Source organism: Canis aureus, chromosome 29 (assembly GCF_053574225.1).
Source record: "Canis aureus isolate CA01 chromosome 29, VMU_Caureus_v.1.0, whole genome shotgun sequence".
NCBI lineage: Eukaryota > Metazoa > Chordata > Mammalia > Carnivora > Canidae > Canis > Canis aureus.
The window spans coordinates 17,457,800-17,480,176 of record NC_135639.1 but is presented as its reverse complement, the minus strand read 5'-3'; the positions used below and the strand labels follow the sequence as shown (position 1 = coordinate 17,480,176).

General features: G+C 44.5%; 1 protein-coding gene across 4 annotated transcripts in view; it reads left to right on the top strand.

Moving 5' to 3' along the window:
* The window catches only part of VTI1A (vesicle transport through interaction with t-SNAREs 1A), a 358,072-nt gene that overhangs the window by 295,283 nt on the left and 40,412 nt on the right, over positions 1 to 22,377 (top strand). The window contains exon 9 of one of the 4 annotated variants that reach the window (XM_077877619.1): positions 13,274 to 13,572. The exons of the other annotated variants lie outside the window; for them this stretch is intronic. Within the exon in view, the coding sequence (XP_077733745.1) occupies positions 13,274 to 13,334 (61 nt within the window). The 3' untranslated portion in view covers positions 13,335 to 13,572. Of the gene's footprint in view, positions 1 to 13,273; positions 13,573 to 22,377 lie in introns of those variants that run through there. 4 annotated transcript variants of the gene reach the window in all.

Below are 22,377 nucleotides of genomic sequence, written 5' to 3'. Positions count from 1 at the left end.
TCACAACCAAAAGATCTGGGGGAAGGCTAGTTTAAAAAAAAAAGAATTAGGAGTCACAACTGGAGGACGTTCTATGTAGCCTCCACTGCTGTCCTCAGGCACTGAAAACTCTGTACCCAGACAGTGCCTGCCACTTGGCATGGGACTCCAAAACCCATTAGCGGTGCCACTTTGGTTAGTAGAGAATGAATGGCTGAGCATGTGGCCTCTTGGTCGACTTGAAATACAACACTGGCCTTTGCTGCAAGTCTCACGTCCAAGCATAATTATACGCGCTCCACCTGCAGAGTTCTTGCTATTTTTCCTGCATGTTTGTACTAAGAGCAATGTTACTCTGCTTTGTAACTTCACTAAGTGAACTTAATGTTCTGGTGGTAGTTAGGACACTGCTTCCCTGGTTATGGGACTTTACAGTCCCATGTTTGGGAGTTGGAGGCATTATATTAAGTTCTCTTTCTTTAGAACCTATTTTATCCTGAAACCTCTCAAAATAGCTCTCAGATGTTGTTGTATCAAAGTGTGCTACAAGAGGGCAGCCTGGTTGGCTCAACAGTTTAGCGCTGCCTTCGGCCCAGGGCATGATCCTGGAGACTCGGGATCGAGTCCCGCATCGGGCTCCCTGCATGGAGCCTGCTTCTCCCTCTGCCTCTCTCTCTCTCTCTCTCCATCTCTCATGAATAAATAAAATCTTTAAAAATATATATATGCTACAGGATGATTGAGTTTCTGCCTTTGACTTCCATCCTCACTTTTCTCGCCACCTACTGTTGTATGATACCCAAGAACATGTCATGAACTGGGTGCCAATCAGACATCTGTGCATGGCTTTTGTAACCATCTCACTGTCCATTCATTTCGTCCATGTCATAGAACCCTTTCTGGGAAACAGCATGCCAAGAATGTGTATGGTTTGGGGCACCTGGGTGGCTCTGTCGGTTGAGCATCCAGCTTCTGGTCTTGGCTCAGGTCATGATCTCATGATCCTGAGATTGAGCCCTGCATCAGGCTCTGCACTCAGCATGAAGTCTGCTTCAGATTCTCTCTCCCTCTCCCTCCCGCTCACTTTCTCTCAAATAAATAAATAAAATCTTAAAAAAAAAAAAAAGACTGTGTATGGTTCAAGGGAAAGAAAAAGGGAAAGACAGAAGGAAAGATGTGTAGGGACACCTGGCTGGCTCAGCAGTTGTGTACCATCTGCCCTTGGTTCAGAGCGTGATCCCAGGGTCGTGGGATCAAGTCCCACATCAGGCTCCCTGTATGGGACCTGCTTCTCCCTCTGCCTATATCGCTGCCTGTCTCTCTGTGTCTCTCATGAATAAATAAATAAGGTCTTAAAAAAGAAAGAAAGAAAGAAAAGAAAGAAAGAAAGAAAGGGAATGTGTAAATGCTGCAGCCATGTCTGTCAGTAACCGCATCTCCAGCATTGTTGGGAGTTACTTAGAGGTTCCCCATAGATGCCCATGATGCAGTGCTGGGGATGGTACTCAGCCTCCAGGGATATGGCACCATCAGGAATTCTTAGTTAAGGCTAGGGATGTTTCCTCTTCTGTGCCAGAAATTCTTGGACTCTGTGCATGTGTGCTGTCAATCACCAGCTACTTAATCCCAATCAGTACCTCTAGTACCTGATGTGTTGATCATCGTAGCCAGCTGTAGGCAACTCTGATTGTAGGAATGGAGGAGGCTTGTGGCATGGCTAATCCAGAACCGTGAATAGTGCAAAAGAGTCATATTTTGAGAATTACCTAGTTCTGTTTTTACAGAACTGCTTTATCTTCCTAGTTAATTTTGCTTAAGCTGAACTTGGTGTTTAAAATGTTCTATTTTAAGTTTTTATATTATATAGAGTAATGTATTTAAAATATTAGAAAATTATAAGAAACATAAAGATGACTTTTCATCACATTGTTGAAAACCTTTTGCTGGGATCCCTGGGTGGCGCAGCGGTTTGGCGCCTGCCTTTGGCCCAGGGTGTGATCCTGGAGACCCGGGATCGAATCCCACATCGGGCTCCCGGTGCATGGAGCCTGCTTCTCCCTCTGTCTGTGTCTATGCCTCTCTCTCTCTCTCTCTCTATGTGACTATCATAAATAAATAAAATTAAAAAAAAAATATTAAAAAAAAAAAAAAGAAAACCTTTTGCTGAATATACGTCTAGACATTTTTCTCGGGATACGTACTTATATAGATACCAACTTTTCATTGAGCTTTTGTTTTTTACTAAATATTATGATCATTGTTCCACATCAATTATTCATCTCAGCATCATCCTTTTTATCAGCTGCATGGCATTTGGAGTTTTAAGGGCACTGCAATTTGCTTGTACAAATGCCTATTGAGGAACATTTGCATTATTTCAAAATTATGGTTATTTACAGGGTTACAGTGTACACTCCTCTACATCTGTATATCTATGCGCGCATTTTCTAATACCTACTTAGAGTTCACAACTAAGGGTGGCGTTGTTGGGTCATTTTCGGTTTTCAAAATGATGGCAAACTGTGGCTGAGAAAAGCTGCACAAATGCACATGCCCACAACAACGATTATTCCCCTGTCCTGGCTGGTGTCATAATTCACTTTTCACCTTCACTAGCCTAGTAGGTATGGAGGAAATGGTGTCACACTGCTTACCAGTTTCTCCACTTAGTCGTTGAGATTGAGCATGTTAAAATACTTGCCACTTTCATTTCTTTTTAAAAGTACCTGTTTATGTCTTTAACCCATATCTTCTATTATAATATTTGTCCTTTTAAAGGTAACCTCTGCATATTTTGTTAGTTGATTGAAAAATACTTAACTGAGCACCTGCTATGTGCTGAGCACTGCTTGGTCCTGGGGAAACAATGGTGGGCAAGAATGACACAGTCCCGGCCCTGAGTTCAGTGGGGAAACAGACGATAGCCACATAATCACCCAGATATGAGAGTGTAATTGTCATGGATGCCATGAAGGAGAGCTTCAAAGTGCAACAGAACTCTATCAGCAAGTGATTCTCAGACTCCAGCAGGCATCCGTACCACCTGGAGGGCTTGTAAAAAGCATAGATTGCTGGACCCTAACTCCAGAGTTTCTGATTCAGTAGGTTTGAGGTGAGCCTGGAATTTGCATTTCTAAGGAGACCCCAGGTTGTGCTGATGACGCTGGTCTAGATAGCACTTATGGAGAACCTCTGGTCTAGAGATTTCTCCTGAACAGGGAGACCAAGGCAGATTTCCTGGTGAAGCAGTACTTGAGGGACCCTGGGTAGCTCAGTGGTTGAGCTTCTGCCTTTGGCTCAGGTCATGATCCCAGGGTCCTGGGATCAAGACCTGCATTGGGCTCCCCGCAGGGAGTCTGCTTCTCCCTCTTCCTACTGCCTCTCTCTCTCTCTCTCTGTCTCTCATGAATAAATAAATAAAATATTTTTTTAGAAGATTGACTATAAGCAACATACCAAGGGTGTAAATGACCATAAAGAATGAAAAACTGGTGCTTTCAAAGATAAACAGTCTTATTACAGTTACTTGACATTTCTGTTTCTAAGCCTTACTAAATTCCATTAAAAGCTGGTTCATAAACTTAGGTTCAAATACAATTTTAGACCTAATAGTTAGAAAGAGGCTGTTTCTGGAAGCGGCTTGTATCTGATTCTTACCTGCTGGTTGCTCCAGGCAGCCTCACCTGAAGAGGAAACCCTTGCCATCAAATTAACAGGAGGAAAACCAGGACCGAAATTCCCATTGGAAAGAAGAAAGTGTTAGTGCCCTTCAAAAGAAGAGAGAAAAATAGCTGCTTCAGACTAACAAAGAGTGCTCGAACCTCTCCCGTGATTGCTGTCATAAAGAAGAGGGTAGGGGTAGCTTTCTAATGAAAGGTCCTGCAAAATATGTCCCGTATGCTTCTTCATTAACCTGTTCCATAAGGGAAAAGAGACCTGAGATCATATAGATATTCTAAGTAGGTATAAGTATGTCAAGGTGCTGTGAGCCTGGTTTAGTGGCAGTTACATTGAATGAGGTGGAAGCCAAGGATTTCTTTTTTGGAAGCCATAAAGAGAAAAAGGCAACAGGACAAGATTCACACCAGTTGTGGTTCAGTGAGAAAGGAGTAGCAGCGCTGCATTCAGGTGTGTGTTAGGTCTTGCTCCGTATGTATTACATGCCCTTAAACAGAGCTTTTAAGCTACTAATTTCTTAGCCATTTGAACTTTTATTCTTGAGAAGGGAAATCTATCAGCTTCTTAATCTGTGGCTTAAGACTGACTTTTCAAACCATGTTGTAATAATAATAGTAGTAGTAGTAGTAGCGAAGATGTACTGAGTGGTACTATACGCCGGGTACTGTGCTAAACTCTTTATAGGAATCATCTCATTTTAATTCTCACACCAACATTTGGGGTAAGAACTTTTATCATGTCGTGTTCCAGGTGGTAAAACCAAGGCCCAAAGATCATACAAGTAATAAGACATGATTTGGGGATTTGAATCCGGATGATCTGACCACAGAACCCATACTCTTAACCATTTGGCTCTCCTGCCTCCCAAGTCCTTTCTTCACCTGGGGGCAGCAGACCTTAACCGCAGGCTCCGGGCCTCAAAGGAAGGAAGTGCTGAGTATGAAGTACAAGCTGTCAGATTAAAAGCACAATAGAGAAACCTTTCTAGTGTGTTATACAAAATATATTTGTCCTAGTCCTGAGAACAGGGAGGCATAAACTAATAATGACAGTGTGGAGTTTGCTGGAACAATGGAAGCAAATATCCTATAATGTTAAATACATTTGTTTCGAGGTATTCAACTAAAGGAGCCTGACTGCCTGCCCTCCTCCCTCTCTTCCTTCCTCCTTCCCCTCCTTCTTTTCCTCTGGCTCTCTGTATTCTCCCAATCTTCTTAGTTACGATAAAAAAATAATAATAATTTTAAAAATTGCTTGCAGATCCAGGGGACATTTAACCTACTTACTTAAAACACTAACTCCATCCAAGACGTGGTTAGATGGTGTGAAATCTAGAATGTTCTAGACACTCAGCCCCTTCCCAGGACCCAGTCTTATCAGTAGGCTGGAGAGGGTGACCTTGGAGGCTGACCTTGGAGAGGTGAACTTGGTGTTTGGGTGACTCCTGATTCTCTTTTTATTGAACCTGGCTCAGCAGTAGTGCATGGGGCAGCTTCAGAGTGTGTGGCAGGACAAGGACACGGCACCTGTTGGGGTCCTGCTCTCCCCAGAGGTGCCAATAAAATATATCACCATGCTCTGTGCCGTGTGCTTTTGTCACCGAGGGCTGACTCCACATTACTTCATCCTTGCATCTTGGTACCTTTTCTGGGACTTTAGTGCCCCACTCTCCCCCTGCACCCCAACACCATATGATAAGGGACCATCAGGACCAAGCCAGGCCTCCCTCAGCCCCTCTCTGTCCCTACCCCACCTATTCCACATCCTATTTTGACCTGCAGCGGCTTGCAGCTCCCTGCAGATATTTGAAAAGAGAATGAAGTGATTTACATAATTAAAACAAATTGCCTGACGAGTGTGAGAATCCATTGTTGTGGTATAATGGCGTGATTTAGATGCTTTGTGAGACACAAGGCTGGGGGGAAGTTCCTCTACCACCCTGGCAATGTAATTAGGCTCCACAGAGCTCTTTCTGGAGAGGCTTTAGGGCGATTAGAGCAGGACATGGCAGTTGTCTCTGGAGGAAAGCACAAGACCAAAATGGAAGACTCTGAACTCCACAAGTCTTCCTTGTCGACTGTAAGCAAATAATACACTTCCTGGAGAAAATGCTGAAGCCTAAGGGACCGCCCGGGATTCCCCCACTGACCGATTTGCCATGACATTTGGGGAGGTTTTTTTTTCTTTTTCTTGCTTGTTCCCACCGCCTTCCTCTGTGTGTTCTGGTTCTCTGGTGCCACATCTTTAAAACCACATTTAGGATTTCAGATTAAAGGAGGTCAAAGGGACCTGAAAACTAGACAGCTTAGAGGCAGTGAGTGACCCTAGACTGAGTCCTAGGGCAGGGGTGAGGGTGGCAGGGGAGCCATAAAGGACATTATGGGGACAGGTGGCAGGATTAGAATGCAGGCTGCCGATTCAGTGTGAGTCTGATACCACTGGCAAATTTCCTGATGTGGGTAAATGTGTCTGGTAACATAGAAGGGTATGGTGGTCTGCAGCTGACTCTCCAGTGGTCCCCAATGAAATATGCATTTATGCAGAGAGAGAGAGAATGGAAAAGCTTATGGGGCAAAATAATAACAATCAGTAAATCTCGGTGAAGTGCATAGGAGCTCATTTTATTGTTCTTGCAACTTTCCTGTTAAGTTTGGAATTATTTCAAAATAAGAAGTTAAAAAAAATCACATTAGGAAGTAATTCTGGCCTTGTAGGACTGACAATTATTCATTTCTTAAAAGAGAAAACAAGGAGGGCCAGAAAAGAGAAGTAACATTCACACTCCAAATCATTTCTGTGTGAAGTAGGGAGAGCTGAAATTTGCAATGAATTAGATCCACCAGTCAGAAGAAAATCCAAATCAGCCCCCGCCGCCCTGCTGACTTGAGAATACAGACGCAGGCCCTGCTTGTGTCCGTGCGGGGTGCGACCCTCGTGGGGGCCTCATTACGGGGTGCCTGGGAAGCAAGGCCTCTGTGTGCACGGAAAGACCCACGCTTCCTCCGACGGTGTCGAGAAAGGCTTTGTTGGTTAAATTGCAGGACCTGTTTGTCTCCAGTTCTCATAAGGAAGGAAATGAGTTGACTTGGAATCTAAGTCCATTTGGAATGTTAGATGAAACCATGGAATTTCCCTGTCTTCTCCTCTTTAGTGAGCTAGACTTGCCAACAGCAGCCTCCTGGTTTATGCATGGGTGCACGCCCATCCAAGAGCTGGAGGGCCCGGGCAAGGGAGAGGGGTGGTTAGAGCCAAAAGCCCTTCAGGTGTCTCGTGAGGTTCTGGCTGTAGGTGTGGTGTCAAGCATGAGGGCTAAAGTGGTATCCACTAGGGCTTTTCTTGCCTTGGGCTATGGGCACCAATCTCTGTGTCCCATTACTCTGCATGGTATTTAGAAAAGCATATAGCGAGGTCCTGGTGTCTCACCTCATTTTTACCTTCCTGTTGGAACCCTACAAAGCTTACAGCATAGCCTGAGAGAGAAGGTAGGAACCAAAGGAAGGATCCAGTTCAGAGGGGGCATAACTAGTGCCCATAGGTACCAGGTGGGTATCATAGGTGAGTAAAACAAACCAGGAAGTGATGAGGAAACCAGTGCATATGTGCCCCCCACCAAAAAGGCTTCTTAGGATCCATTCCACCACTGCAGTGGGGGAAAGTGGGTCTACTGAGGCCAGTTTTCTGGGTTTTCCAGAATGCCTGAATTCTAGATTACAAATCTCCCCATTTGCGGGATCCCTGGGTGGCGCAGCGGTTTAGCGCCTGCCTTTGGCCCAGGGCGCGATCCTGGAGACCCAGGATCGAATCCCACGTCGGGCTCCCGGTGCATGGAGCCTGCTTCTTCCTCTGCCTGTGTCTCTGCCTCCCTCTTTCTCTCTGTGTGACTATCATAAATAAATAAAAAATTTAAAAAAAAAAAAAAAAAAAAAAAAAAAAAAAAAAAAAACAAATCTCCCCATTTGCAAATATTGGCAAGAAAAGAAAAAAAAAATTTTTTTAATTAAAAACTGAGCAGGCCAAACCAACACATCTGGCAGGTGGGATCTGGCCACAGGCTGCCAGTTGGCAACCTCTGATCTGATCTAACCCACTCATGTTACGTGTTTGACAATGATACTCCACAGTTGTTGGACTCCAGCAGGGTGCTGGCACCCACGGAGGCAAGTGACTGGCCTACAATCACACCATAAGTTAATGGCAGAGGTGGGCACACTGCATCAAAGTGTTAACTTGTGTAGTGAGTCTTCTAGTTTGACATGAAAACAAAAATTTGGCTAAAAGATGCAGCCTCATGAACAGGAGTAATTAACTCCAAATGTTTGTTAAAAAGAAAATTAATTCCATCGTTAAATCTCGTAACATCCTACTTCTGCCACATGTTTATAGAAATAACTCCTTAAAATTCAATGAGTATGTTTTTTCCTAACCACAAACAAACTGGTTTTCAGAAACAAATACGTGTAAAGATGGGTTCAAAGTGTCAGCTATAACTGCTGCAGGGGAAAACGAACCCCCTCCGGTTTTAAATAACTTGTTTTAGAAATAAACAGGATGGATAGGACTTCTCTCGAAAGACGTTTCTGGCTCTCCCAGGAAGCACTTTGGGCAAATTAGAATGGAGAAGCCTTCAAGATCCCCCAGGCTGCAAAGGGAAGGGGGGGGGGCCTTCTGTAAGTGCACGCATAACCCCCACTACCACCACCAGGACAATGTCACATGTTCATACATAGCCAAGACTCCCATGTGCCCAATTCTGGAGTCAGATGCACTCGAGTTCAGATCCAGTTGCTGCCACTCACTAGCTGTGTGACCTTGGATAAGGTTACCTACTCCAGTTTCCCCATGTTTAAGTGGAGCTAGGAATAGTACCTATCGTGGGGAGCAGTTGTAAGATGATGTAACCTCTGCACAGCACTTCCCATAGGGCCTGGCACAGAGCTCCTTCTCTCTGTCCTCAGAGGGTGAATGGACAAGGCACTTTTGAAATGAGCAGCACACCTGCCCAAGTGGGGCAGACCGTCAGAGCCGGTAAGGCATGTGGCGTAGGATTTGGCTGCTACACAGCAAAGGTGCTGCACCACAAGAGCAGTTCCTAAGGTATAGTCAAGTTTGGGGTTGTTTCAGGGAGTTTTTTCAGGCATAATTCACATACCCCACAATTCGCCCTTTTAAAATACGTGATTCAGTGGCTTTTTGTACATTACAGATATGTGCAACCATCAGCGCAATTTTATCACCTTGTAAGGAAGCCCCTTCACATTTAGCCAGCACTCCCCAGTGTCACTGTTCCCCAGCCCTTAGCAACCACTAACCTCTTTTCTCTAAGGACTATTCTGGACATTTCATAGAAATGGAATCATATCTTCAATGATACTTTGGGACTGGCTTCTTTCACTCAGCATGTTTTCAAGCTCCAGCCATGCTGTAGCCTGTGTCAGTAGGTCATTCTTTTTAATGGCAGAATAACATTTTGTTTATCCGGTCATCAGATGATGGGCATTGGAGTTTTTTCCACTTTGGGACTATTCTGAATAATGCTGCTACGAACGTTCATGTACGAGTTTTTGTGCGCACATATGTTTTCATTTCTCTAGGGTACAGACCTAGGAGCAGAATGCTGAGTCAAAGGGTAATTCCAGTTTTAACTTTTTGAGGACCTGCCAAACTATTTTCCAAAGCAGCTGTACTATTTTATATTCCCACAACAGCATAAGAAGGTTTGATTTCTCCTTATCCTCACCAACACTTATTATTATCTGACTTTTTTATTCTAGCTGTACTCATGAGTATGAAGTGGTATCTCATTGTGGTTTGGATTTGCATTTCCCTGATGACTATTGATCTTGCCATGTGTTTATTGGTTATTTGCATATTTTCTTTAGAAAAATGTCTACTCACATTCTTTCCCCATTTTGAAATTGCTTTTCAAAATCAATCAGTGAGTGGTAAGAGTTCTTCATAAGGCTAGATAGAAGTCGCTTATCAACTATATGATTTATAAATATTTTCTCCCTTTCTCTTTTTACTTTCCTGATAGTGTCCTTTGAAGCACAAAAGTATTTCATTTTGATGAAGTATAGTCTATTTCTTTTTGGTTTTGGTATCCTATCCAAGAATCTATTGCTAAATCCAAGGTCACAAAGATTTACTTCTGTGTTTTCTTCTAAGAGTTTTATAGTTTTGGCTTTGCATGTAGGTCTTTGATTCACTTTTGAATTGTTTGTATATGGTGTGAGGTAAGGGTCCTACTTTCTTTTTTTGCATATGGATGTCCAGTTATACAACTGTGTTTGTGAAGGAAGAAAAAGAACTGTGGGACGATGTGGTCATCCACTAAGACACGCCTCAACCCAGTCTACCTTGGAAGTCCACTGGCCAATCAGAGCAGGATGGGCAGAGTCAACTTTCACAACAGGAGAGCCACTTCATCTCAGAAGTTCTAGGCTGCAAACCATAGAATATATCTCTATAGCTCATAAAGTGAGCCTATTAATTGGATATAAAAATAACCAATGAGGTAGTGATTTAATCACCTTAACTCATACTTATCTCTTACCATCTCCAGGCCTTTGAGGCAGAAGTAGGGTGTTACAGAAAGAGAACTGACCTTTCTGACCTTTCTGTCAAAAGACTAAGAGCTGATTCTTGGCTACATTTGTGACCTTAGACAAGTCACTTAACCTCTCTGAGCCTTAGTTTTCTCATGTCTAAAGTGGAATAATGATATAAAGCTTCCAATATTATTGGGTTTTTTTTTTTAAGATTTTATTTATTTATTCATGAGAGACAGAGAAAGAGGCAGAGACACAGGCAGAGAGAGAAGCAGGGTCCACGCAGGGAGCCCAATGTGGGACTCAGTCCCGGGTCTCCAGGATCAGGCCCTGGGCCAAAGGTGGCGCTAAACCACTGAGGCACCTGGGCTGCCCAGCTTCCAATATTATTGAATGAGTTAAAGAAAACAGTTATGTATGGAAAAGCCCACAGTACCTGGTATCTAGTTTCTGCACAAAGGATGTTTGCTCACTGTCATCATATTCTTCTCTTTTTCACCATCGATCAAGCTAAAAGCTAACTATGTGTTTCCTACTTCAGATCATCAAGGCCAGAACCTTAGAACCCCATACAGTAGCAAATTCCAGAGGCACAAACTCACCCAACAAACTATCCAGTGCCAGCCCCATTCCTCTACCCACAGCATTAACCACTGAAAGAGAATGATGCTGGGGCACCAGGGTGGCTCAATCAGTTGAGCGTCTAACTCTTGGTTTCGGCTCAGGCCATGATCTTGGGGTCCTGGGATTGAGCCCTGGATTGGGGTCCATGCTCAGCATGGAGTCTGCTTGTCCCTCTCCTTCCCCTTCTGCTCCTCCTCCCACTCATGTGCACGCTCTCTCTCAAATAAACAAATAAAATATTTATAAAAAAAGAAACAAAAAGAAAAGAATGATGCGTAGACACACCTCAACTTGGCAGAAGATGTGCTTGGAAGGTGCCCAGGGCTCAACCTATCTCACTGTTGCAAGTAATGCCCCCAGTGCCTGGCAAGAGACAGTCACTTAGAAAGAAAACTTGCAGCTGTAAGATCTAGTGGCAGCCCATCTGGCATAGCCTGCATATTGTAAAGAAAGGACCAAGAGGGATCTTCAGAGTGTGAATTGAGATCTTTTCCCCCCTGGGCTTGAAATTCCTTCCAGCAGTGTCTTGCCCATGGGTTAAGGCATAGTGTCATTTCCAGAATCTACTATCTTACCTGGGGCAAGCAGCAGAAAGCTAGTGGACATGAAGACACTGGGAGCAGTCGGAAGAGCTATGCAGACATGACAAGGCATGAAAACCCATGAGTGGCCTTTGGCATGAATCCTAGGATGTTAGAGCTGATAAGAAATCTTAGATATCTTCTGTCCAACTCCCTCACTTGGGAAAAGAAAACAACTAAATCTCAGAGACAAGGAATGACTTGGCTGAGGCAAGGCCATGAGTAGCAACAGAGCTAGGGACCTGGTGCACATGCCCTTGGGCCCTAAGGCCATGGAACCTGGCGTTGAAATATTTCGATGTGGAGCGTATCAGAGAGGGCATCACAAAAAGAGGCTGGGTGTTCAGGTCTGGAGCTGAGGGCACGGGAGCATAGCTCAGGAGCTATTTTCCTGGGGAGAGGGAAGCAGAAATAGGCTGAAGCAGAGGCACATGGGCTAGGAGACACTCCCCTGCATCTCTGGCGACGGGTTATTCTCATACTTATATTCTCTCTCAGTCAAAACTGGAGAATGTAAGAAAAAGATGGTGAGAATCTATGACCCAGGCCTGCCTCTGCCACTAACCATGCAAGGGCTCCCCAGAACCACCACTTCCCCTTCTGAACCTTGGGCTTCTCGTGAAGAATGAGGTAGGAGTAAAGCAGGTGTGCTTTGGAGGCCTGTGGTTCTACCCACTTTCCAAGCTCAAGGCCAGATTGTGTGGAGGGTACTCCACTCATCTGAGGATGAACAACTTTTTGTGAGCATATTTAGAAATAAGTTTGGGATGATGACTTCAAGTTCCACCACTTTTTTTTTTAATGCATCTATTCAGGTGATACATTTGACCTGATTAATAGAAAGTACATGAGCCTAATGGACGATATTAGGAGATAATTGCAATGGATGAAAGTCTCTTGAGTCAATTAACTCTTATTACCTGGAAACCATTTATAAGAGGCAATAAATTATTGGGACAACACAATTAGCAGTCCCACAATAAAACGGGTTTCATGTGTGCGCATGTCGCCCCCCCCCATCTCCTGAGGACCTGTCAAGTTAAAGGGTACGTGTTTGAGGGGGCTGCTGTGCCCTTTTGTGTTCACAGGAGTGTGTTAACATGCAGTAGGGCTGACATATCCCAGGCTAGACCGAAGCAATGAAATAAGCTTTCCACGCCTGGGAACAATGATGCCTGTGTCACAGCCAGTCAATGGCTGCTTCAGTGCCTTGTAGCTAATAGACTTTCACCAAACGTTGGCCAATCTGCTGAGTGATATTTGAGGTTGGACGTTGTGATTCTGTTTAAAGACCATTTCTAACACTCTCACCCTTGAATTTAAAAACTAAAATCGCTCAGCATTTAAAAAGACCTTTTTTTTTTTTCTGTCAAGCTACGGGTTCTGTAATAGCATAGACAGAATTGGGAAAAGGAAAGTTTTCTGTAAGGATTCTAGAAGGTACTACTGCGGTAGCAAATAAGCTCCAAGGGCCCCATTGATCGCTTACATTTGCTTTCAATCTATGGAAGAAGATTGTCTCGTAACTAGGCTGGCCCAAGCTCAGTTCAAAGTGTCTTAAAGCAGCAGAATCCTGGATCCTTGCCACTGAATCTTCACACCATTTGCTTATGAAGTAAGGAGAACTGCTCTAGAACTCTTTTACGATGATCTGAAATAACCTGGCATTTACTTCCGTGACCTCTTAGTGTTTGTATCACCTAAAGCATTTTTCCCTCCACTGTTGCGTTACAAGCCAGATTCAAATTCCTGACAGCAGGGGGAAAAACAAAAAAGGAAGAAAAAAAAAAAAAAAAAACCAAACCCCAGAGCACAACAATGTTAATGATCAACATGTTATTTTTATTGTGTTGACTGTTTCAGCTACAAGCTTAAAGAATTATCAAGGCTGACTGCGTTTGTCCAAGTGAGCCGGAAACGATAGGCTGACCAGAACTAGTGCAAAGAAAGCAAATTTACAAGCCGAGGAGATGAAAATATGATAAAGACGGAAACAAGTTGCCATAGAATACAGGTCTCTCTTTTGTGTGCTCATCCAAATTTGTGGGAGTTTTTTATATTACCAGATAATTTCGTGATAGTCTATCTGTGACTTCTTCAATGATGATAAATGTGCAATCTGATCTTTTAGAAGAATAAACAGTTCCTTGTTAATTAATTTATACAGCTGTCAGTGCAGCTTTCTCTCTTTGCACTCTAAGAGTTTCCCTGCCATAGATTTTCTTGCCGTTCCTGGCAAACCTCCAGTGAGAGCCTGGGATTTATTAGGCTGACTTGGTGCAAAGTCTATTGATTGTGGCCCCGAGGGTAATAACTAAATAGAGCCGGAGCAACAAGTCAATAACACCATTGTTGCTGCAGCCTGCATTCACTCGAGGAGTGAGATTGTTTTACAGCAGCCGAGGGTAATCATGGGCAGATCGGCGTGTTCAACACGCGCTGCATGCACCGTGTTAGTGCTGAGGACCGTTTGAAAGATTTCAGCGGGATCGCTGGAGAATCGGGGTGGGGTCCTGGGATTATGAACCCTGTGAACTCCTTCATTACAGCTTAAAGGTTTCAACTTGAGTTTTTAACATCTGCTGCAACCTCGGGGAGCTCAGAGGCAGGGCTGGTGCAAAGGAGCGCCCACGCGGGTCCTGGGCTAGCGCGGGAGGGCCTGTTCTGCGTGTGTCCCGGAAACAGGGTGCTTAGGAGGGGACAGGTTCTCTCACGGCTGCTGTCTGTCGCGCATCCGTCCATCCGGCCGGCCGTTTGGGTGGGGTGATATGGCCTCTCACACCCCACCATACGCTCAACATTCACCATCTAGGCAGGAGCTACTGTCACCTCCGCAGAAGTCACATAATTGTCACTTTCTTGCTTCCAAATCTCGAGTTGCACTTGATTTAATTTTTTTTAAAGATTTTATTTATTTATTCATGAGAGACACTCAGAGAGAGAGGCAGAGACACAGGCAGAGGGAGAAGCAGGCTCCATGCAGGGAGCCCGACGTGGGACTCAATCCTGGGTCTCTCCAGGATCACGCCCTGGGCTGAAGGCGGCGCTAAACCGCTGAGCCACCCAGGCTGCCCCGACTTGATTTTAAAAACCATTTTCATACGGCTGACTGGGTTTTAAATTACAGAAAGCAAAATCGAAGTCCACATCAGTGCCTGTCTTTTGCCTCTGGAAGACTCCTTGCCATCCCCGTGGTAGAAAACCCATTTCTGTCCGGGGAGGACTGGAAAGTCATGGGACAGGTTCCCAGAGGTGGCCAGCACTAACGGGTCTCCCAACCTCCCAAGACCCAGCTTGTCACACGTGGCTGTGTGAACCAGTTACCCACAAATAACCACAAACCCTCGTGTGACCCAGGCTACACTGAGTACAAGTCTTGCACAGAATCTCCTATTGCCATCATATCTTATATTTTTAAACAGATTTAATTATTCTGTAGAGAACTAAAAGGGTGGTTGGGTATTTTTCCCCCGTTAACTCCTATTTTACTGAAAGAATTCTTGGCAAATCTATAGCAAAAAAGAAAACTAGGGAGGGTTTTTAAAAATTACTTGCAGTATGACTCACTGTGATGAAAGGTTCAGAGCATGGAGTAATTCCATCGGGTAGCAGTCCCTCTGAAAAAAAAAAATTTGTTTTGAAAGTTTAGTCAATACTGACACACAACCTAGGAGAAAAGGTGGGCCACTCCTTCCTCCGCTGGGAGACATAAGTAACTTTCTCATCAGACTTTTCTCGGTCTGAATGAAGAAATTCCTGTCCAATCTGCTTAGGCTCAACCCTGTGATCCAAGCAGTTTTTGACAAATCAAGATGACCTCAGAGTTGATAAGCTTTGGCACAGGAAAGAAATATGCAAGAGAAGTTCAGGAGCTTGGGGTGGGGGAAATGATAATCTAAGTTGATGTGTGGAATACTTTCAAATTTTCAAAGAAGATGTTTTTGTTTGGGTGGCTGTGGAAACCTCACGTTTGCTTTATCACCGCTTAAACAGGGGAAAGAGGGAAATCACCAAAGAACACGCACACTTGCAGTTCTTTTGCATGAGACTAACCCAGCATCTCATCTCAAGGTTTCCGTGAGTGGAGGCCAGATATTTTCACTGCCATTCACTCCTCTAAGTGTCAGCGGTAGTCAGAATCATCTCAGGCGGAATATACCAGGGGATAAACAGAGGAGAATGATAGCTTTGCGTATTTGCTAGATGCCAAGAAGTCAAAGGGAGTCATGTGTGAGTTCATAAAACAGCGGCTGCAGGGATTTATGTTTTAAGGGGAGGCGGATTTTGACACAGCAACAGGCATGGCAGGGGCATTACAGTCGTGAAATGACCGGTGCTTTTGCTAACGGCCACCCAGGAAACAAGTCTATGGTAAATGCATCTCCTTAAGAGATTGTCCCCTTCTCGCCCCATCAGGCAGCTTATTCCAAACTCATATACATTCAAGGCCAATAGTGTAGGGGCTCGACTTATTTTTAGCCGGTTCAGATCATCTGGACATGAATTTAGAGAATATTCCTTAGTCTGTTAGCACATGCTCAAATACTTAAAAAAAAAAAATGACCATCTAGGAAAAAATTTTCTGTGACAATCAAGTTGGCCTCAGCAACTACAGCCAGCATTCATCTTTCATCACTTTGTGATTTCATTTCCTGCATGTTATGGTCTGGAATCATCTGAAAATAGATATCTGAAGGATAACTCCCATAAACAGGTGAGATTGGAGAAGATATCTATATTTTCAATATTACTGTTGTAGAGGAGCTGTCATACTCTATGTAGCCACATCCTCATTTATAATGTGCTATTTCCACCTAAAAGCTCCCCTGTTCTTTGGATTTCTCATGGACTTGTTTTCTGTTACAAGCTATTTATTACTTATCCATCTCTGAATTGCCAGTGGTAATTGTTTAATTCTAAGCTTATTTGTATGCCTGGAATTCCATTAATTGAGGGTTGAGGTAACACCATGCTTTTGGTGGAGAGGAAATTGAGTGATTTAGCTCATAGTTTGTTCAAATGCATGCACATTATTTCAGAATAAAACTTTCAAACCTTTGAAAATAAAATACAAAAGTAAGTCCATATTTCTCCTTTGCCTTCTTTCAAAAGGCATTTCCAGTTATGTTTTCTGTAACACCCAACATTTCCCAAGTGTTTCTGTGTACCAGGTACTAGATTAAAAGCTCAATATGTATAATCTCACTCGATTTCTCACATTAACTTTACAAAGCATATATCGTTGTTCCCATTTTACAGATTAGGAAACCAAATGTCAGTAAAATTAGTAACTTCCTCAGAGCCGCTTTGCAAATAGAAAACCAAATCCTTATGATTATGATCCACGAGGCCAGCACGATATGATCTCTGCCTCCCCCTGGGCTCTCACCTCCTTCCATCCTTCTCCTCCCTGGACACACTGCCTTCTCTTGGTCCCATCAGATGCCACTCCAGATAAAGGACCTTTGCACATGCTGTGCCCCTGCCTGGAGTCGTTTTCCCATGTACACCCTCTTCCTCCCCTTCTTATTAACCCAGTGCATTATAAGGTTCTCAAGTCAGCATCATTGCTGCCTTAGGGAAGCCCTCTCTGGGCCCCTAGATGAGCTCCATCCCATGGCAGCCATAAGAGTGCAGGCAGCCAGCTTCCAAGAATGCGCTCGCTTGAGGAGTTCGCACTTGCAGGTACCCAGCTCATCATCAGAACTGAGGCAGCCTCTTTCTAGGCAGCCCCCCAGCCACGGACTGAGCACAGTGGAGGCCCCAGGTCCAAGGTATTTAGGCCCACCGTGGACTTCCTCTAATGGAATGGAGTCGGCTTTACCCCCAGAGCTCTTCTGGGTTGGTGGAAATGGTCACATCTGCATGTGATGTGATGTTCTCCTTTGCTATCATTGGTGTCAGATCTGCATGATGGAGCCTCTCCCCCCATCTCCCAGTCTTGCTTCCTTCCCCACCTATCTTCCACAGGTGTTACCATTCGATAAACTTTTTTCACTCCTAACTCCATTTCAGCATCTGCTTTCCTAGAAATCCCAAGTGACGTGAGCCTCTCAGAAGTTTGAGTCTTCTCCTTTTGTAGCACTGCCCAGTTTTGTGCTACTTACAGTTTGACACAATATACTGGGTGAGTGTGGCTGCTTTGGTATAAAGTCTGTAAGCTCCATGAAGGCAGGCACCTGTTTGATTTTGCTCATCACTGCATCTCCAGACCCAGGGCTTGCCTTTCGCCCCAGAGTAGACAGACATGTGCACTGCACGTGAGCCACATCACTTCCAGTCGCCCCGCTCCCGGGCCTTCCCATCCCTGTGTGGCCAGGGCCACTTCACCAGCTGTAGGCAGTTGAGCGCTGAGTCTGCCAAAGCCCCCTGAGGGTGGGACAGTGAGCCTAGCGCGGACTTGGAGAGCCCCCGGAAAAGGAGGTTGCACTGAGGCCTGGATCAGGCTGGCCCCTGTGTGAAGGCCCTTTGGCTTTTTTTCCTGAGTGGAAGTGCATGCCCTTTCTCCTTGAGGAGAAGATAGGACTTTAGCATTTCCAAAACCTTCTGAGTGAAAACATCTGTATCCGATTTTTCCCGTCACAGCGTATTAGTGAAGTCCTGCTAAAGAGCAGCTTGCAGCGGACAAGGCTCTCATCAGAAGGTGTCACTGCCATCAGCCGGAATTATGGTGGGGCTGTGAAAGCTGGCGCCCTTGCCAGATGCCAGTCTGGGTAATTACATTTGGTCTACCTAAATTCCCTCTGGACTTCTCATCGGACACAGTATTCTTCATCTCTGCCCTGAACTGCTAGGGAGTGTTTGCTAAGAGCCTTTCAGCTGCTGCCATAGTTCATTCCAAAAATGAATGCATTCCTGAAGGACCACTTGTCAGGGGTGTTGTCGTGGCTCAGGAGAGGGACTGGCCTGGCTCGATGGCCCTGAAGGCCCCTTGCCCTTCCAATTCTGACTCTGTGATTCTGTGATTGTCACCTTCAAAATATGGTGTTCATGGAGCTGCTAAGAGCCTTGTAAATGAAAAACCTGCCAGATCAAAGGGTTGAACTTGGTAGGAAAGATCCATAAGTAGACATGCATCCCCCCCCCAAAAAAAATGTGGGCACAAATCTGAACATCCTTAGAACCCACAAACAGTCATGATTATATTTTCTCTCTCGAGTGGATTTTGAAGCCACAGTTAAGTGAAGACAAAAACACAAATACATCGAATGAAAGGCGTGTAATCTTTGGGATAATTCTGATGTAATTAACACAGCAGAGCTGTATTAAGGCCCATGTGCAATGAGTAGGATTTTCCAACATTGATTAAGCTGGACTCGAGGAGAACTGAGTCTTTGTCTAAAAGCTGCCAAATGAAAACAACTTTGGGATATTTAAATTCAGGTTGGAAATTGGTTTGAGTAAGGGATATTTAAACCACAGCTGTTCAAGGACTAAAAACATATGAGTATATGTGCACGAACACACGCTCGTGCGCGCACACACACACACACACACTGCCTCCTCTAAAAACAAGTTAGCCAAAGGTGTACATTCCTTCTAAGTTCTCATGATCCACAGATGTAAATGTTCACGGTGTTCAGATGAATTATGGACCCTAATGAGATTTCAATACTGAGCAAACAATAAAAATTTATGCATCGCATAGTTGCCGTGGCCTTTGGCTCCATGGCTAGTGTTCCACCCTTTCAACAGCTTCAGTAATATAATATCCAGCTGGCTTTGGAGGTAAGGAAAATTCGAAGGGTAAATTGAAATTGTGAGAAATTATTTGATGGATTACTTTGTCAGAGTAATGCATGGCCTTGGCATAATTACCGTGGCCACCCTAACCCTTGCGGCAGGTGGTGACAAAGGCCTGCAGGGGCTGGGGTGCCGGGCCGGCCCGCACGTGCGCCCCGCTCCCCCGGGCCCCGGTGTCCGGGGAGTCTTGGTTCTCCTGAGCAAATGCCAAACAAGCACATTCCTGTCCCAGGCCGGTGAGCGAGCCGGACCGCCGAAGGGCTGCACTTTTCCCGAGACCTGTCATCTGGGTCCGAGTGAAAGGAGCCAAACAAAAGGCAGACCAACCTTGAAATAAAATGGGGCAAAGTCGGGGAAAGAGATAAATGATATCTTTTAAGGCGATATGTTCAAATGCAATGGCAGACGTGGGCATGCAAATCCTTTTTCTCCTCTCTCTCTCTTTTTTATCAGTCCAGACCTTGAACTTAATGGTTGTCCGCCTTGTACTTTATAATGTTCAAATCTTACCGTGTGATTAATAGTGTGTACGTGTCAGAGACCACATCTGTAGCAAATCTGCCGGTGTATTTCTTGCACTAGTTTTACTTTGGAACCATAAAGTAATTACTATTTTGTGAATGAGAATAAACCTATTATGCACTAACGTAGCTACACCCAGCATCCGGCTCTTGGCTCTTGGGGAAAAGAAGTTGCCTATAGGATAGGGCAGCTCAAATTTCAGTGTTCTGAAGTGCTTTTCAGCATGGCCTTGCAGCAGGGAGACCCCGCCCCCGCCCATTTCTTGGTTTCATTATGATAACAGAAGTATATTTGCAGCCTGTTGACAAACTCATTTGGCGTAAACAGAGGCGTCTTAATTGTAAGTTCTAATGTTTTAATGCTAAATCGGGCGAGAAGTCAACGTTTCAGCTTGGCACAGCGAACCACATGTTCTCTGAAAATAGCCTTTGACACTTTTTAAAGCAAGTCAGTGGTGTACTTAGGCTGTTCACAAAAGACTTCATTCTTGTCTACAAATGGCAAACCTCCCCTTCCCAAGAGTGCCCAACTCAAGTGAGGTTGCAGAAAAATAGACGCTTCCTGTTCTAAGGCGTTTCTCCAACTCTTCGTCTCCTCCAAAAGGCAAGATTTTGGAGTTTATAGGGAAAGCATGCCTGAGAAAGGTTATCTTGATTTTCATTTAACACACCCTCCCACTGACTTTTTTAAAGGTTCGTTGTAAGTATTTCTGCATAGCTGAAAACATAGATTCCACCCTGGAGAGATCTCAGGGCTGTTCATGTTACACTCTGAAGCCATGTGTTTTCACATCATGGCAAAACCCAAGATGTAGGCAGATCCCTTGGCCCCTGTTGGCTTTGGAATTTAGTCTTTCCCTTGTTTTCCACTGTAAACTTACACAGAGAAGGACCTCTGCGGCCCTGAATGTAAGCATGGCCATTAATGTTTTCCCACACGTGCCAGTGGGATAGCTAAGTAAGACTCAGGAGTGGTGGGAGAGGTAAGGAACAGGGGCAGAGGTCCATGAGTGTGGTAGATGGGCATGAGAAACTCACTAGGGTGCCCCAAGTGCCTTCCCAGAGGCTGCCACTTTCCTGAAAGGTTTTGTCAGCACAATGACCATGGACGCACCCCCTCCCCAACAAAGGCAGCTCTGGTTTATAAGACCTTCCCTTGAATCTTTTTTTTTTTTTTAATTTTTATTTATTTATGATAGTCACATAGAGAGAGAGAGAGGCAGAGACACAGGCAGAGGGAGAAGTAGGCTCCATGCACAGGGAGCCCAACGTGGGATTCGATCCCGGGTCTCCAGGATCGCGCCCTGGGCCAAAGGCAGGCGCCAAACCGCTGCACCACCCAGGGATCCCAAGACCTTCCCTTGAAACTATACAAGACAGGGGTACCTCGATGGCTGAGTCGGTTCAAGCATCCAACTCTTGATCCGACTCAGGTCACGATAACAGAGTCGTGAGATTGAGCCCTGCATTGGGCTCTGCGTTTAACAGGGAGTCTGCTTGAGATTCTCTCTCCCTCTGCTCTTCCCCACCCACCCGCACTCTCTCTCTAACATAAATTTAAAAAGAAAATCTAAAAAAGACAAAACACGCACACACACATACACAAGATAATGATTATGGAAATAATATCAACTCTTTACTTTTATAGTGGTCACTATGGCCTAATCCCTTTTTATGGCTTATCTCACTTAATCCTTACTACAACCCAATATGATAGGTATTGGTAGCATCCTGAAGCCCAAAGAGGTAAGGACTTTGTCCAGGCTTACACAGCTCAAGAGTGGCAGAAAGCCAGGATCAGACCCAGGCAGTCTGGCTGCAGGGCTCACATTCTCAACCTCATATTGTGCCATCTTCCACTCTTTAGAGGCTGCCTTCTCTTGTCTTTTAGCATAACCTGATCCACATTTTTCTGCCTTGCCACATTCTCTTCCACTTATCAATATTTCAGCAATGGGTGAAATATGTCATTATAAGTCACTAACTTTAGGTAATTTACTGTTCTCTTGAACTGCTTTGCTTAAAGTGCTAAAGTATTTGCTACCACAGTGCACTTGCACAATTTTGAGAGCTGGGATAAACAGACCACTGGGCCGGTGTGCCCCCAACCTGCGTTTTGAGGTCTGATCTAGTACCGACATCCTCAGGATTTTCCTAACCCTCTCCAATGAACTAATTCTGCATATCTTTGTAAGTGTCCATGGCCCTCAGTGGCTCTCACTTATGCCCTATCAATTATCTTTCGGTGTCCAGACTGATGGATTCTATAAATAAAGTGCCCAAATCCCTCCCCTCCGCTTCCCCATAGAACAGCAGGTCTCAAACTTTTAAGTCTCAGGACACTTTTACACTCTTAAAAATTATTGAGAGCCCCAAAAAAGTCCTTCTTTGTATGGGTTACTTCAATATTTTTTTTTTAAGATTTTATTTATTTATTCATGAGAGACACACAGAGAGAGAGGCAGAGACACAGGCAGAGAGAGAAGCAGGCTCCGTGCAGGGAGCCCGACGTGGGACTCGATCCCGGGGCTCCAGGATCAGGCCCTGGGCTGAAGGCGGCGCTAAACCGCTGAGCCACCCGGGCTGCCCTTTTTTTTTTTTTTTTTTAAGATTTTAATATTTTTTATATTAAAAATTCAAACAAAAATTTAAGTATTTACCAAGTCATTTTTAAATCTTGATAATCAACTGATCACATATGAA